The sequence below is a fragment of the Kogia breviceps genome, chromosome 4 (assembly GCF_026419965.1).
Source record: "Kogia breviceps isolate mKogBre1 chromosome 4, mKogBre1 haplotype 1, whole genome shotgun sequence".
NCBI classification, from domain to species: domain Eukaryota; kingdom Metazoa; phylum Chordata; class Mammalia; order Artiodactyla; family Physeteridae; genus Kogia; species Kogia breviceps.
Genome location: NC_081313.1, coordinates 167040308 through 167056799, shown reverse-complemented (window position 1 = coordinate 167056799; position 16492 = coordinate 167040308). Strand labels below are relative to the sequence as shown.

The 16492-nt window shown below is 56.0% G+C and overlaps 2 protein-coding genes across 7 annotated transcripts in view; both read right to left on the bottom strand.

The window, feature by feature from the left end:
• Positions 1-3930: 3930 nt before the first annotated feature.
• Positions 3931-6245, bottom strand: TLX3 (T cell leukemia homeobox 3). The gene is made up of 3 exons (XM_059059848.1): positions 5684-6245; positions 5085-5328; positions 3931-4141 (listed from the first exon to the last, which is right to left on the bottom strand). The coding sequence occupies exons 1-3, from the start codon at positions 6243-6245 to the stop codon at positions 3931-3933; spliced, it is 1017 nt and encodes a 338-aa protein (XP_058915831.1).
• An 8322-nt stretch (positions 6246-14567) lies between these two features.
• RANBP17 (RAN binding protein 17) overlaps positions 14568-16492 on the bottom strand; it is a 327894-nt gene continuing 325969 nt past the window's right edge. For 4 of the 6 annotated variants that reach the window (XM_067032300.1, XM_059059844.2, XM_067032301.1 and 1 more), the window contains one exon: positions 14568-16429. In XM_067032300.1, coding sequence (XP_066888401.1) covers positions 16333-16429 — 97 coding nt within the window. In that variant the 3' untranslated portion in view covers positions 14568-16332. The remainder of the gene's footprint in view (positions 16430-16492) is intronic. The other 2 variants (XM_067032302.1, XM_067032304.1) reach the window with 1 other exon arrangement.

The window sequence follows — 16492 nt, the reverse complement described above, 5'->3', positions numbered from 1 at the left end:
GGAACTCAAGAGCCCGAGTCCACCACCCAAGACGGAGCAGGAAGGTCCTTCTGCCGCACTGTGACCGCTGGGCCTGGTGTCAGAGTGGCTGCAGGTGTCCCCTAGGCCGCCTCTCTATCCTTCGCTAAGCAAAGTCCTCCTAAGTATTCGAGCGCTTTGTTTGGGGGTGGGGGAGGGAGCATCAGTCCGCCGGCAATGCGCGACCCAGAACTAATTTCTGACTTCTTTGAGCCTTAGTTTTTTCAACTGCAAAATGGGGAGGGGCATCCAAACCTCGCAGAGACGTGGTGCGGGTCATCGTCAACCACACACTGCGTGCAAAGCTCGAGGTCCGCGGCCGGCGTTGTACAGGGAGCTGCTGAAGGGAAATCACTCCCTCTTTCGGGAAGAGAGCGGCCAGCTCCAGAATTCCTGTCTCTCTGTCTCTCTGTCTCTGTCTCTGTCTCTCCCCCTGCCTCCCCCCTCCCTCCCTCTGAACCGCCCGGGTCCCCACTGCATCGCCCAACCCCAGACTCCACCGGCTGCGGAGCCTCCCAGGGAGCTGAGCTCGGGCCTAACTCCGCGTGCCTGGGCGGGGCAGCCTCGCCTGTCTTTGCGGACGCCTGGGGCCTAACCCCCGCCCCCACCCTGCCCGCGGGTGGAGCCCAGCAACCGGCGCTCGGGGAGGGCTCCCGCGGCCAGTCCGCCTGGGTCGCGAAGCTGCCTCTTGCCTCCTTGTCCGGCATCTGTAAAATGGGTGCAGCTTCAGAGACTCTCCAAACGAGACGACGGAAGGCCGCGGGGAAGGGCGACGAGGCGAAGTCTCCAGCCCTTGCCCAGAGGCCGGCTGCTTCTGGTCCTCAATCCCCTCCGGGGACATGGGCCTGGCTGAACGTCCACACTCACCCGCCTGCCTCCAGAGCCTCAGGCTCTTCCTCCGGCCGAGGTGGGGCCTCATGTTGGGAGACGATCCGGAAGGAGGCGCCCATGTGGGCCTCCCAGCCTACTCCAGATTCCCGTTCTCCTAAACTCAGCTTCAGGCGCGCGTGCCTGGTCCGGGTATTTCCGCGCCGCGACTGTGCCTCACAGTCCTCCTGGTGTGGGGACTGGGAGCTGTGCCCCTTAGCGGGGCGTCCTCGGGCTCTCATCCGGCGCAGCCGCAGTGGAAACGGCGGAGACCTCCAGGCTTTGCACAGCGGGAGGAGGGCGTCAGGCGCTAAAAGCCCTGGCTTGGCTCAGCAATTCCTCCCACCTGTTGGGGGCGCCCACACTGCCCTGGGTGCGCGTGGTTGGGAGACGGTCGCCACCGGGCCCCACACAAGTGGACAGAGCCCCCCTAACTTGAAGAGACCCCTAGCCGTTCTCTGGCTGGGCCAGGCTTCGCTGGGACCAAGCGCTCAGGGAGAGCGAACGCCCGCGGAGTCACTGGTCGGGGAATAACTGCCCCCTCCCCACTAGGGCCGCAGTGGCACTGGGTCCCTGTCCCCGGGCCTGCCTGAAAGCCCACCCCGGCGGGCCTCTCGTTCAGAGACCTTTTGCGCAAAGTCAGGCACCAGAGAGGGAAAAAAATGAGTGTGCGTTCCCCCAAAAGGCCCGAGAATCGAGGGTCCCTCTGGTAGAACAACGAACATAATTTAGAAAAAACCAAAAACCACTAAGCCCTGTTATGGAGGAATAGAATAAAAGTGAGGGAAAATAGAAAGCGATGCCAGTGCCCGAGGGAGGGGCTGCTTGTTCAGCAAAGGCAAAGACTGTCGCTCTGGTTTTTAGATATTCAAGTCGCCAGCCGAAGGGCCAACCTTTCCCATCCTGATGACGGCGTTTACTACGATTTTTTTTTTTTTTTTTTTTTTTTTTTTTTAGCGGAGAAAATAGAAGCATTTCAGGAAAACACCCAAAGAAGAGACCCGAAGCTCTGAGTCACCCTAGAGTTCTTCTCTGGGGTGTCTGGGAGTCCCCAGCGCTTGGAGGTGGGGATGAGGGCAGAAACGCTGCAGCTCCAGCTGTTTCTTAGACTCCCTCCCCTTCCTAGAGGCCTGCCAGTGCAGACAATTCCGCTGCCCGCCTGCAACGAAGGCGCCCAATATACCCGAGCCTGCAGGGTGCCGCGAGGCCCCGAGGGAGGCAGGGCGATGAGGCTGGCGGGCCTGCTACAGGGCCTCTGGGATCGCACCCAGAAGGGTTTAGCCTTAAGGAGCACAGGGGAGCCCGGCCTGGAGGAGGGGAGGAGAGAGACAGAGACCGGGACGGAGAGAGGTAGAGGCAAAGAGATTTTGGAAGACAAGAAGGGGAAAACAAGGACAAAAAGAGAGGAAGGAAGTAAGGAGAGAGGATGCGAGAGTCGGAAATGGGAGAAAGAATAGGACAAAGAAAGATGAAAAACTGAAAGAGGAACATAAAACTGTAAAGAAAAGTTAAAAAGATATAGTAACAGAGATCGAGAGTAACAAATAGAGGAGGAAACAGAATATTGTGGAGAAAGAAATGGAGAGGTCAGAAAATAAGAAAAGTTTTTTAAAGACTGAAAGGGAGAATGAGAAAAGGGAAAAAAATCAACGAGCAAGATGAAATGTTCACGGACGCTGCGAGTGTGTGTTTGTCGTTGTCATAAGTGGCCACCTGCTCCAGATCTCGTGATCCCAAAACTTCTAGCTTTTGAGCCGAGGTAAAGCTGGTGGACTGGGCCACGCCGCTTTCACACCTGGGCTTGGGGTACTGGGCGTTCTGGGCGCCCCGCCCCCTCCTGTCTAGTGACGCCACCACGGCCGCAGTGAAGTCACGTGACATCACGCTCCACCGGCGGTCCCACGCAACCCAGAAGGGCGAGGGTGTCCCGGGGTTATGCTCTACAGTTGCTCCCCAGTCGCCGAGAGTTTGGAGAGCTAGGAAGCGCGCCTGCTCTGCGCGCACAGCCCGCGCTCAGTGCGCCCAGATCCTCTCAAACCGGTCGGAGGGGCCCGCCCAGGGCCTCTCTAGAGAAAGAGAGAGGACAGTGGGTTGTGGGTTGTGGGAGGGAGGGGGCGTGGGCCTCGCGTCCCAGGAAGTTCGAGGTCACCGCGCCTCCAACCCCTTAGGTGGGTTTGACTTGGGACGGCCTAAGTACCCGTCCAGGCGGGGCCTTTCACTCCCCAACTCTGCCTGGCGCTGCTCTGCGACCTCTGAGCCTAGAGTGCCCTTCCCACGTCCATCCCATCCCGCGGGCACTCGGACTGGGGGCGGCCGGCACGCACTGACCTGCAACCGCGGATCCTCCGCGGGGCCCCGAGCCGGGGTTCGAGGTGAGGCGGATACCGACGAGGCTCGGAGAAGTGGACGTTCGCCCGCACACCTCCGCTCGGCCTCTACCGCCGCAGGGGTGGGGCGCAGGGTCGGGGGTCGCCGAGCATTATTGGAACGAAAACGAAATAAAAGCGGCGTTAAGTGAAATAGCTAACTTTTTTATTAAATAAAACGACTTAAATAAAAGGAACGGAAAAGGAGAAGGGTGGACCCAGCCTCAACGCAGGGTGCCCCAGCCCCTAGCGCTTCCCCCAGTCGCCTGATCGGCCGCCCCTCCTCCGGTGGCCCCCGCGGGGGAAGCAGGTGGCCGGTTTCTAAAGAAAAAAGCCAAAACTTTTATTATTTACACGTTTGGGCAAAAGTACAAAGTATAATACAGGCGCCCGGCCCGGGGGCTGCGGGCGAGGGGCGGAGAAACGTAAGGCGCTTTCTTTGTCAGGCCCTAGCCCGGGGCGGGACTGGGCGCGGGGCGGGGGCTCGGATTGTGCAGTCGCGCGGAGCCCGGGCCCAGCCCCCTCCGCAGGCGGCGGGGATGCGGCCGCGCCCCGGGGCCTACTTGAGCTTGGCTGGCCCTTCCCGTCTCGGCCTCGATTCCCCCTCAGACCGGCTGGGGGGCCGGGGCGCCCCGCCGGGTCGGGGCGGCGATAGTTGGTGACGGTGCGCGCTGGCGGCTCACACCAGAGAGGTGACGGCGGGGACCTTGGAGCTATCCTCCTCCCAGGGCTGCAGATTCTGCAGAGCAAAGAGCGAAGAGTTGTGCAGACAGAGCGGGTCGGGTTGGATAGAGTCGTTGAGGCTCTTTTGGAAGGCGTCGTGTTGCAGCTGCAGCATGAGCCGACTCGCCTGCTGCCGCTCCGCCTCCCGCTCCTCCGCCGTCTGCCGCCTGCACGGGGGGAGGGAGAGGGACAGCACCGTCAGGCACCCGGCACCGCGGGGCCGCCGGCGGGGCCCCCACCCGCCCGGGAACCAAGGCCAGCCGGGAGCCTCGAGGCGCAGAGTCAGTCTGCCTCCCCGCCGGCGTTGTGCGCCGGGGACCCGCGGGTTGGGGCAGTGGGTTGGGATCGTTTGTTTTTGTTGTGCGCGGGGAGATCGCCGGGAGGAAACTCCGCCCGCCGCCCACTTGCACACCCGGGTATTGTGGCTTCGCCAACAACAAAGATTGTTTCTTTGCGGGGTAACAAGGGCAGGGCGTGTGTGTAACTGACTAGGCCCTACAGGCAGCCGGGTCACTGGGCTCCGCGGGTGGGCGGGCAGGCTCTGCACCTCGCGGTGTCCCCGGGTCCGGTCAGCCTCATCCGGTTCTCCCAGCATCTGTCTCAAACCCCTCTTGCAGGACGCGATCGCTTCGCCGTTCACGGGTTGGATCGAAAGAGCGATCGGATAAAAACAGGGTTGGAGTCGGGATGGGGAGCTAGAGCGGGAACCCGGAGCCCCGCGCGGATTGTCGGGAATCGGAAGGGCAGGGGGCAAGCGGGAGGGTTTAGCGGAGCGCGAGAGGCCCGGGATGGGGTGGGGTGTTGGGCGGGGGGGCAGGTGAGAGGAAACCGAGCGCGCGCAGGAAACCGAATAAAACACCGAGAGAGTTGGAGAGGCTCAAGAAAGCGACACAGGGATGGGGATGGAGAATTCCAGACGCGGGTGAGGACAGGCGCGCTGGAGAGAGAGCTGGGAGATAAAACCTGGAAAGGATAAAACCTGGGAAGGTTTTATGAGGTGCAGCCCTAGGAGGGCGAGTAGGGTGTATCGCAGGGTGGGGAGAACGCGAGGCTCCGGCACGGAGCGGGCGAAGGGCCGGTGCAAGGTGGGCCGGGCCGGGCCTCTCTCACCGCCACTTGGTCCTCCGGTTTTGGAACCAGGTCTTGACCTGCGCGTCCGTCATTTTGAGGGACTTAGCGAGCGCCGCCCTCTCGGCCGAGGCCAGATACTTCTGGCGGTGGAAGCGCTTTTCCAGCTCGCAGATCTGCACCCGAGAAAAGGACGTGCGCGGCTTCTTACGCTTGGGCGGCGTCCTGTTCTGGTAAGGGTGGCCGATGCGCCGGGTCACGGTGAAGGGCGTGAGCGCCGCCGCCGCTGCGGAGACACACGAGGCCCCCTGAAGCCCGGCCCAGCTCGACTGCCTTTCAGGCACCATGCAGACTCGGTGCCGCCCGGTGGGGCGCAGAGTACTACGCTATTTCGTTGGTCCCGAGGGTCCCCAGAGGCACCAAGCCGGTTGGGAGATGCCTCCCTCTTCCCCCGGGCACAGGCTTATTTCCCCCAAACTCTCTGATTTTTCTCCCCTCTATGGTTGCCCGAGGCCCTGGGCGCTGAGGCCTCCACCGCACTTGGGCCTCCGGAACCGTTTCCCCGAGTGAAGCACGTAGGGCGCGGCGCCTTTGGTCCCGGGAGGGCCGAGGCCCGGCGCCTGTTTGGACACCCTGCTCACCTGTGAAACGGTCTTTTACGAAGCGGCGGCTGCTCTCCATCCAGGGGAAATTGAGGCCGCCCAGGCTGGAGACCGTGGGCACGGAGGGCATGGCAGGCAGCGCGCTAGGCAGAGGCGGCGGCACGGCCCCGGGCAGCGGCCTGTGCGCTGGCACTCGGATCACGCCGGCGGGCGCCAGGCTCAGGTTGACACTGTAAGATCCCGCGTCCTCGAAGGGAGCGCCGAGGCCGGCAAAGGAGGTGGGCAGAGACGGGTATGTAGCGCCCGGACGGCCCCCGGGGGGCCCTCCCAGGTAGTTGGCGCCGTCGGGGCCCCGCGGGGCTGGTGCGCTGTCCTGGTCCGGGCTGTTGAGGATCTGGTCGATGCCGAAGCTGATGGGCTCGTGCGGGTGCGGGGTCTGCGCGCTGGCGGGCGCCTCCATCCTGGGCGGGCGGAAGGGCTGGGCTGGGCTGGGCGGGGAGGCGGCTGGGTCCCCGTTACGGCGCGGCCATGGAGCGCCCGGCGCCTCTCGTCGCACTGAAACTTTGCCAAGAGTGCGCGGGCCCGACAGGCTCTGTGTCATCTTTCTTGAACCGAACCTGGAGTTTCCGCTGCTAATTCCTCTCCCGCCGCAGCCATTGGCTGCGATCAACAAGCCTCTCTCCTCCCATTGGCTCCTGGCTTTCAATAAAGGCCTAATTCATGGAAATAGGAGCTTAGGGACTGTTCCAAGGTGACATCATTTTAACAAACGAACAATAGGTCAAATTTATTAGCCGGGATAATGGGCGGCGGATATTAGCGCCCGAACCACAGCCTCCCAAACCCGAAATCTAACGAAGCTGCAATTAGGAGACGTTCCCCGCTCCTCCCGGCTGGGGCAGCTTCCCGGCCGCCGCGCGGGGTGGGCAGGGCGCTCTGCTGGTGAAATTGTCGTTTGCTGAGGGGGGTTTCGTTTTCTTCCAGATTTTTTTTTTCATCTGAGCAAAAACCAAACCATACGAATCCTTTCAATTACAATGGAGTTGCAACTCCGGAACGACTGCGGAATCCGCGGCAGCGTCCTGGACACCCCACCGCCTCGGGAGCAACGAAAGGGGCGCATCGTGGGGCGCAAGCTGTGCGCTGCCTGCGCGCGGGGTGAGGACAGCACCGGATCATGTCCCGCGCTCCCGAGGACACCGACCCGCGTGGGGAGAATTCGCCCCCGCCCGGGCTTCGGCCGCGGCGTCGCGGCCACTTTAGAGACGCTCCCTGGCACCCACCCGGCAAGCGGACCGAGGCGAGACTCTCAGGTGCCCACGCGTGCCAGGCCCGGCTAAACGGGACCCGGGGTCGCCAGGTGGGGAGCGAGATCCGGTCCCTCGAAATTCGTTGCAGGATGGACGGGACTCTGGACCCGCGGGGAGACCTGCCCGAGGCGCGGCAGGTGTCGAGACCTTGAGTTCCCGAGGGGCAAGGGCGGAGGAGGGTCATATTTAGAGCAAATAGAGGGATTTCTCTGGGTAACCCTGGGCGCTGAGACCACTCCTTGCTTTGCCCGCGCCCTCGGAGGCTGTGCAGGCGGGCCAAGGGGCACTGGTGACAGGACGGCGTGCAGAGCGGTCAACATCCCCCCCTCCCCAGTCTCAGCTGTCTCCCCAGGGGAGGTTTACAGAATCGTTTTCTACCTGCTAATTCTAAAATCGTTAGGTGCAAACCGACTGCTGACCCCTTGGCAGGGCCTCCCTTGCGCTCCCCGTCTTGCCGACGTGGTGAGAGCTGGGGTGCTCCATTGGCCAGAAGGGTGCTCGTATTTGGGCCAGGTCACATCCTAGCTGAGTGACCTCGAGCAAGGGACTCATAGCTTTAGGCTTTGGTTTCCTCGTTTGTAAAACGGAATGCGTGAATTGAGAGATGGTCGCGAGCAGCGAGTGAGATGTGGAGAGCGCACGGGGTTAGGGTCTGGCAGGTAGTAGGCAACAGGAAGCTGCGCTGCCCTCGCCGCCCCCCCCCCCCGCGCCCCAGCGTGACAGTTGATGTGTTATTCTTAAGATTCCTGTTTATTTGTTTGTGGTTTTATTTTATTTGCGGAGGCTCAGTATCTTGGAGAGAGAGATGTATTTGTCTACCGTGGGGTCAGTCTCAGGGGGCCAGGAAGGGGGCAGGGGGTGGCAGAATTACTAGATTCTTCCTAGTAATCTGCCCCCAACAGGAGAGGTCTCAGGACTTACAATCTTAAGGCCTGGAACCCTGAGTCAACACCCCCTCTGCGACATTGGGCAAGTCTCTGGTCCTGGCAGAACATCAGTGTTGGGTGGGCAGAATGAGGTATCTGGGCAGAGAGGGGTGAGCAGAGCAGGGCGCCTGGGCAAGCCCTCCTCCACTGCCCTCTGCGGACCAGGACCTTCAGATGGAGTCTCGCCGTTGCTCTGGGCTGGGGGCCTCCTGCTTCTAACTCAGGCTCTGCCACTGGGGGGCCTGGGGCTTGTGGGGTCCCTCTTGCATCTCCTGGAGCCTCATTTTCCTTATTTGTAAAACAGAAAGGGTAATAGCTACCCCCAGGGTGGCTGTGAGAAGTAAATGAGAGAAGGTCTGTGGAATTGCCTGGGAGACACTCTGGTGGTTATGTAATATTAACTTTAATGGCAACAGTAGAGCAACTGTGAGATGAGAACTTAGCACGTGCCAGGCAAGGGTTGGGGCACTTATTTATTCCTCACGTCAACCCTGGGTGGAAAGGGCTGCTCTCAACCCCATCCTGTACCCTGTATGAGGGGACTGAGGCTCAGAGTTCTGAGACTCACGCCGACTCAGAGGCCGGTGAAGGCTCTCCACCAGCAGCTCCACTTCCTTCCTGGTTTCCAGAGCCCTGGATCCCAGGCCTGTCTTTGCCGCTTCCTGGCTCTGTTACACTGAATAGCAAGGGCCACGCTGCACAGGTAGGTGAGCGGGCACAGAGATAGGGAGAAGATGGCGGGTGGTGTGGCCAACACTGCTCCCAGGGCATGGTGAGTGGCCCAGTGCTTAAGAGTTGGATTCCCACCTCTGTTGATCAGCTGTGGGCTAGGGAATTCTCTTTGTGCCTCAGTTTCCCCATTCGGTAAAGCACCAGTACCAACGTCGTGGGATTGAATGAGTTCATATAAGTAAGCATTCGGCACAGCGCCTGGGGTAGGGTAGGGCTCCACCTCACTGTGCCCCGCTGCCTGGGACCCTGGGCTTCTCAGGCATCCAGCAGTAGGTGCTTTGGGCCACTAGGCACAGACCCTCCTTCTTTCCCAACCCAGACAGAAGAGAGCTGTTAGGCAGCTCAGGAAAAGGAGTAAATGGTGCGGGTAGCAGTTCCTGGGACAGCGTTTTCAATGTGTGTTCTGAATAGCAGCGTCAGCATCACCTGGGAATTTGTTAGGAATGCACATTCTTGGACCCTAGCCCAGACCTACTGAATCAGAAACCCTGGGGTTGGGTTCAACACTCTGTGTTTAACAAGCCCCGCAGGTGATTGAGACGCCTGCTCAAATTCAGAAGCCAGTGCCCAGAATATTGCCCATTTCATCCAAGTTTTCAAATTCATTGTTGTAACATTGTGGGAAGATTCTCTCCTATTTTGAAACTCCCATGTTGAATCTGTGTTGACATCATCTGCGTTTCTTTCTCACTGTTACTCAGTTGTACCTTTTGATCGTATTTGCCAAAGGTTCGTCTATTTTACTGGTCTTAAAGAAAAGACTTTTATTTCATTATCCTCTTTTAAAATATCATCTCCTTCAGGAATGGTTTGTTTTAATTTTATTCATTAATTTCTTCTTTGTTTGTTGAGGTGAGATTTTAGTTTCTTTTGGTCAATCTTCCTTGTTTTTTATTAAATACATTTAAGGCCAGACATTCTCCTCTGAGCACTGTTTTGGCCAAATATTGTTTGATATGTATTTAGTGTTCCTGAAATTGTAATTTTTTGCTGTCCATTCTTACCTGCTATCAATTGAACAATGACAGAGATGGAGATACACACACACACACACACACACAGATGAGAAAATCTCCAAGAACTGGGAGCTGGTGGCCCAGACTCATGAGGCCAGAAAGACTTCCAGGATGCAGTGCATCCTCTCCTCCTCCAGATGGAGAAGATGGGAGTAGCACTGCTGGAGGTCTTGCTGGGTTGTCATATAGGAGACAGAGGGGGGCTTTAGGGATGAGAGTAGGATGTTGGCATTTCCAGTTGTCCACATGCAGGAGGACCTAGTTCAGGCTCACTCTACCACTGACTTCCTGTGTAAACTGGGACTCAATTTCCCTGTCTGTAAAATGGGGTAGGGTTTGAATCAGGGCTCTTAAACATTTGGGTCAGCAACCGAATTTGCAAGATAGATGAAAATATTATGGACCACTTCCATAGACGAAGACACAAACACATCCAAGTTGGCACACACGCCATGTCCCAGCTTGCTTACCTGCCCATCCTCCATCCTTAGTTCACACCCCCTAGTTTGGAGTCTCTAGGGGCCCTTCTGTTTCTCACGATGGAAGGCTCTAAAGACACCTGCCCAAACTTATTCACTCATCCATTCATTTATTCAAGTATTTACTGAGCGCATACTCCAATTTTCTGGACCATGTCCCAACTTTGGGCCTCCATTTCCCCATCTGATAGTGGGAGTAATGCAGTGTGAGCTCTTCATCGCTGCCTCCCCCGATGGGGAGGACTAGAGGGCGTGCGGTGGGGAAGGGCTGGAGCCGGGATTGGAACCCGGGACTGTCTTGATTCCAAAGCCCATGCTTTTCCCTTTACCTCATACCCCCATTTTTGCTCTGGGAGCAGATAGTAAGGATTCCGAGTCATAGGAAATCAGTGGGTGGTCTAGGGGAAGGAGCCCAGGAGCGGCAGGCAGCCGCAGTGGGCTCACCTCTGTCTCCCCCACTGCTCTGGGAGTGCCTCCAGGGCAGGACGGTGTTGGTGGTATTCAAGTTCATGTCCTGGGGCTGGCCCAGGGCCCACTGGATGGTCATTAAGAGTTTGCGGTATTAAACTGAATAGCACACAGCAAGGTCAGACGAGGGATAAAGAAGAAGGGGTCAGAAGTGTGTCCAGTAATTCGCCTGTACTCAGTTCAGCATTCACCTCCCCCAGCTCTGCCCACGGCTGGCGCCTTTCCACCTTTTAAGGCCCAGGCCACCTCCTGCCTCTCTGCCCATCCTCTGAAGCAGCCCTCCTCTCCCCCAGCCACTGTCTATCCCTGTTTATTTTCATCATTGCCTCGTTGCCTTTGGAACCCATCTTATTTCCCCTGCTCACCAGCTCTCTGAAGGCAGAGACTTTGCCTCGTTCACTGCTTTATCTGTGGTAGGTGAATGAATGAGTGAGTGAATGAATGATCTCCAGGATCCTTGTGCTGAGTCAGACCCAGGCCCTGGCCTTGAGGATGGCCCAGCCTGGCAGGGAGGCTGGCAGCAGCCTGAGGGAGCTGCCAAAGGGCTGGGGGTTAGGAGAGAGGGTGTAAGACAGGAAGGGGGAGGGGAGGGGAGATTCCTTCCCTCGTGTGGGCTGGTGACACATGCGCCTGCGGGTAGCAGGGCTTGCTGGGAGCACGCAGGCTCAGGGGGCGAGAGCAGTCGTCACTGAGGGCAGGCACAGGCCATGGCCTTCCGAGGTGCCTCCACACCCGATCTCATGCCCTTGTTTTCTCCCACCCCATCAGCCATTTCCCCCATTTTGTGTTTTACAACTTTCCTTTCTTCCTGACAGATTTCTCTACTAAATTTGACTTCGTTTCAACACTTTCGTTGGGCAAATTACATTCAGATGGATGTTGCAGGTACCCTTATGGTTTATTTATCGTGATACTGTTTGTATCTCACGCTTATAAATAACTTATGTTATAGCTTTTGTTTGTGGAAATGTAACTTACATATTTTATTACTCTTTCTGTAAACCTCAAAAAGAATCTTGTCAAGGAAGCACTCTTATCAGCAATCCAACCTATGGGATGTAAAAACCCACACTAACATTATTTTTTAATATGCCAAGGAAGCAGGTCACTCTTGCTGTAGTTTGAAAGGTTTGCTGTCATTGTAAACTTACACCTCAATAAAACATTTAAAAGTCTCAAGAATGATTTTATAAAGTTCAGGGAGGAGGATGAATCAGTGGCAGAAGCCACAGACACAGCACACAAGGGGCCCTCTGGGACTGGCCTTTCTTGGGGAGTGAACAGCCCCATCTGGGGATCCCAGTGGGTCCATATGCACCTCCCCACCCAACTGTCTCCAAAGCCCAGTGGTGAAGTACCTAGTTTAAGGGATGTTAGTGGACAAGAAACATGAGTTTTGGAGTTAGGCTGACCTGACTTTGAATCCTGGCTCGTCCACTTTTTAGCTGTGTGGCTTGGGTCAGTCTTTTAGTCTCAGTTTTTTCATCTCTAAAGTGAGGATAATATCAGTACTTACTTGACTTTCTTATTGGTAAGCATTACATTTCAATGAGATCGTGATTTGCAGTGCTTCATGGGTGCTCATTAAATGATAGTGGTTCCAGTTGTTTAATGTTCAGCTTGGGACTCTCACTGTCTCCCTCTCTACTCTGCCCCGCCCTGCTCTTCAGGTGCCCTTTCCCTCCTCTCCATTAGGTGCTGGGTTCTCTCAAATGCTGCCTCGCCTACTCTGCTGGACTGGCCTCTGTGTAGACAAGGCTCCCGTATGCCAGCTCTTCCACTTTCCCCAGTTTCTCTCACCAAACCTACCCTGTTCTTTGTTCTCACGCTCAGCTCTGCTGGTAGTTAACTCAAGTCACTGAGCTCAGCTCACAGCCAATGCCAGGTCATTGCGCATGTCGACAGGGGCTTCCAGTACTATAACCCAAAGGCACTTCTAGGTTGGCAGAGCCAGTGGAAGGGAGGCCAGGGGCCAACAGGGCTTTTCTGGCTGCTCCGATCATCACACGGCACAGGCACCCCCATCCCCTGTTCTAGAGAAGCCTGATTGGAAAGCACAGGAAATACAGAAACATCTAGAACACAAGCAGGATACAGCCTCTCAGGGGTCAGGGTCTTCAGTCAGGTTCTTAAGTGGAGAAGGCAAAAGTCGTGCGGTCGTAATACCTTCAAACTGTTTCTTGCTTGACTGTCAGCTGAAGCTGTTGGCTTGACCTAGAGCCCCGCACTGCGTGGACGAGACCCGGGCGAGGTGCGCCGGCACCCCGAGGAACTGCCAGGATCATTTATTTTTTCCTGTTGCTGAGTGTAAGTCACATTCACCTGCGATCTGATTGGAGCATGTAACACAGGGGTCCCCAACCCCCAGGCTGCGGACCAATAGCGGTCAGGCCCGCAGTCTGTTAGGAACCGGGCCGCACGGCAGGAGGTGAGAGGCGGGGCAGCGAGCGAAGCTTCCTCTGCCGCCCCCCCCCCTCCATCGCTCGCGTTACCGCCTGAAACATCCCCCATCCCCACCCCGCACCCCCACCCCCCACCCCCGCAACCCCCGATGGTGGAAAAACTGTCTTCCACGAAAGCGGTCCCTGGTGCCAAAAAGGTTGGGGACCGCTGCTGTAACAGATCCAACTAGCTCTCTTTTGTGCAGGCTCCACAAGATTGGGTGTGCCCTTGAGTGCTTGCTTTACCCTTGGGATAGGATGACCCTGCAGAGAACTCCCACGGGGGACTCCACAGCTTTCCCCTGGAGCCCCCGCAATCCCTCACCAAGGCCGACTCTGGCAAGGCTGGCCTAGGCGGGTGGGGCGCAGCTCCAAACCAGGACCCACTGGGTTGGGGCGGGGGGGGGGGTAAGTGTGCAGTCTGATGTGCTCTGCAAACACCCCAGCTTCCCCACTCCCTCCTCCTCGCTCAGAAAGGGCACAGAATGGAACTTAGCTCTCCAAGGAGAATCAGGATTCCTTTCCAGGTCTCAGGGAAGAAACCTGTGGCCAAACTCAGCCTCTCCAGCCAAAGGCCAGGTAAGAGTCGTGGCAGGTGGCTTTGAACATGGCTCCCGAAGACCCCTGCCTCCCGCCTCTGTATAATCCCTCCCCTTGGGTGTGGGCTGGTCCAGTGATTTACTTCCAATGAAGAGAATACAGGAAAAATGATGCGTGGCCCTTCTGCGATTAGGTTACGAGAGGCTGTGACTTCCAGACTGCTGTGCTTCTCTCTTGCTCTGGTAAAGCAAGATGCCAAGTTGTGAGCCGCCCTGTGCACAGGCCACTCGGCGAGGAGCTGAGGCTCGGTCCACCAACCCGCGAGGAGCCGACTCCTGCCACTCGCCACGAGGGGGCTGGAAGCAGGTCCCTTCCCGGCAAGCCTGGTGACGATCAGGGCCCTGGCCCACAATGCTGGCTGCAGCCTGGGAGACCCTGAGGCAGAGCATTCACAGGGACTGTGAGATGAGCAGAGTTGCTCTAAGCCACTACACGTTGGGGTCATTTGTTACACAGCAACAGAGTTCTGAAAAACACGTGGTAATGGATGTAAACATTAACTGGTTTCAACCCACCGTTCTCAAACACAGGTCTTGGAGAGGCCAGGAATTCCTTTGAGGTGACACAGACCTGGGGTCATATCCTGCCTGTGTGACCAGTGTAAGCTGTGTACCACCTTTGAGCCTCAGCTTCCTCATCTGGAAAGTGGGAGTAGTGCTGTCCACCTTCACAGGGCTGGCTGTTGTGAGGACTAAGTGAGAGGTCAGATGGGGAGGGCACGGCAGACGTTCAGTCGCTTTGCTGAGTCTGTTCCCTGCTGCGCGCGCTGCCTCTCCGTGTGCTCTGCACAGCCGGAGCCCTGAGCAGGTCCTGCTGAAGTGGGGCTGGGGCAGGCCTGACACGTCCTCCTCCCCAGCAGCTCTCCAAGGCCAAGACAGAGCCTTTCCTGGCTGGGGAGAAACCACCAGGCGACCTTTGGCGATGTGGTCAAGAAAAGCAAGTACACATGGTGACTTTCTTGTGAGCATTTTAATGCAAATAATACAGTGCTTTTAGGTCTTGGACCTTATTATTTATTTATTTATCTAGGCCACGCGGCTTGCAGGATCTTAGTTCCCCAACCAGGGGTTGAAGCCGGGCCGTGGCAGTGAAAGCCCGGAATCCTAACTACTAGGCCACCAGAGAACTCGCAGGTCTTGGACCTTTTTCAAAACAAAAACAAAAACAAAAAACAACCCCAAAAACAGTGTCAGAAGGGGATAGGTCTTCTATGAGGGATTTTTTGGGGATGAGTAGTGTACAGTAATAAGCCCATGAGAAAGAGAAAATTCTCAAGTCAGACTTCTCTGAACAGTTGAGGTTTTATGAAGTTCAGAATTTGCCTTCTTGTGGAAAATTATTTATCCCACTGCTAATGAAACATAGTGTAAGGCTGAGGCTTCCTTCTCCATTAGATACCAGAAGTAACCCTACCTAGAACACACTTTTCCCTGATTTCCTGGGTTCACACACGGAAGACAAACATTTTGAGACAAACTTGGGTGACTTTGCTTTTCTGTGATAAGCCTGTTGTAGAACTCAGCTATCAAGAAAGTTTTCAAGAAATACTAGTCTGAGAAACGAGATTATAACAGGAGCTTGTAGATTTACCTCTTCTTCAACAGTTAGGCCAACCTTTCATGTCTTATCAGAAATAAAGGGAACAATATTTACTACAAGCCTGAGCCATGAAGACGGAGCAGTGAGATACCAAAGCCATCTGACAGTGGCAATCTCCAATTAATAGCCTAGTTCCAGTCCCTCACAGACTGCAAAGGCTTCCTCCTTGTCCTGGGTTTGGGTTGAGCTGCAGTCCCCACAGTAGTAAGAGTTTTTGTGGAAGGATGAAAACCAGCTGATCCTCATCCTCTGAAAATCTATACTTTAGCACCTAGAACTGTTTTGGGTGGCCCAAGAAGGCAGAGCTGCTTCGAATCTGTATTTTGACTGGACACCCTCAGCTTCTCTTACAAATTAAATGGAGGCAGGCCTGGGTGCTGGTAGCACCCAGAGCTACTTGCTGGGGCTACCTACTCCTTCTGAAGAAATATCTCTGCGGGCAGTAATTGCACAGCTTAATTCTTCTAGACTAAACCACTTCAGATTTATGCCAGTGAAGAGCAAACGTTGTTTGTAAGTCATTTAATTGTGTTACTGTCTCTCAACTTTATCAGACGCTGCTGAGGCGGAGAGGGCTGTGTGCAGTGCTGTGGGATGCTCTGGAGAGCTCCCAGGCTCGTTCTGAATGCCCACAGCTCAGAGTCCCCAGTGCTGCTTTTTCCAGACTTATAACAAACTACTAATTTAACAGGTTCAAATGGTATATTTGTCTCCATCCGGGATCTATGTTGAAGGCTGCATCTCTCGCAAATTCACAACCTTGACTGCAGAACCATTAACTAGTACACACTTAGGCGTAAACCTGGTTTATTATATTCTTTGGTTAAATATTGTCTCTACACCCTTTCAGAGCATTGTAAGAACAAAGATAAATGATATTTTATAGAAAGACTGAAAACACATCTTTTGCTTCTTCAGTGCAAAGACTGAATTTACATTGTTTGTGCGCTATTATAAATTCTTATAATTAGGCCAGGCTTACAAAAAGGTAGGACTTTTGTTGTTGTTTGTTTGTTTTGAAAAATAGATTCCCCTGGGCTAGCCAACATCACTGTCCTGGGATCCAGACCAACAAGTCTCTTGATAAAAGCTGCTCGGCACACGGTCAGAAGTCGGGTCAGCTCATCATGTCCAGACTGCACGGTTCGGTGCTGCCATCACTGCGCAGGGCCTCTGCCATATCTCTTCTGAAGACCGAGAGGTTCTGGGTGAACCTGTGCAAAGAGTAAGAAAGGGCTGAGGGCAGTGGCAAGCCTGAGGCTGTGTGAAGTTCTGGT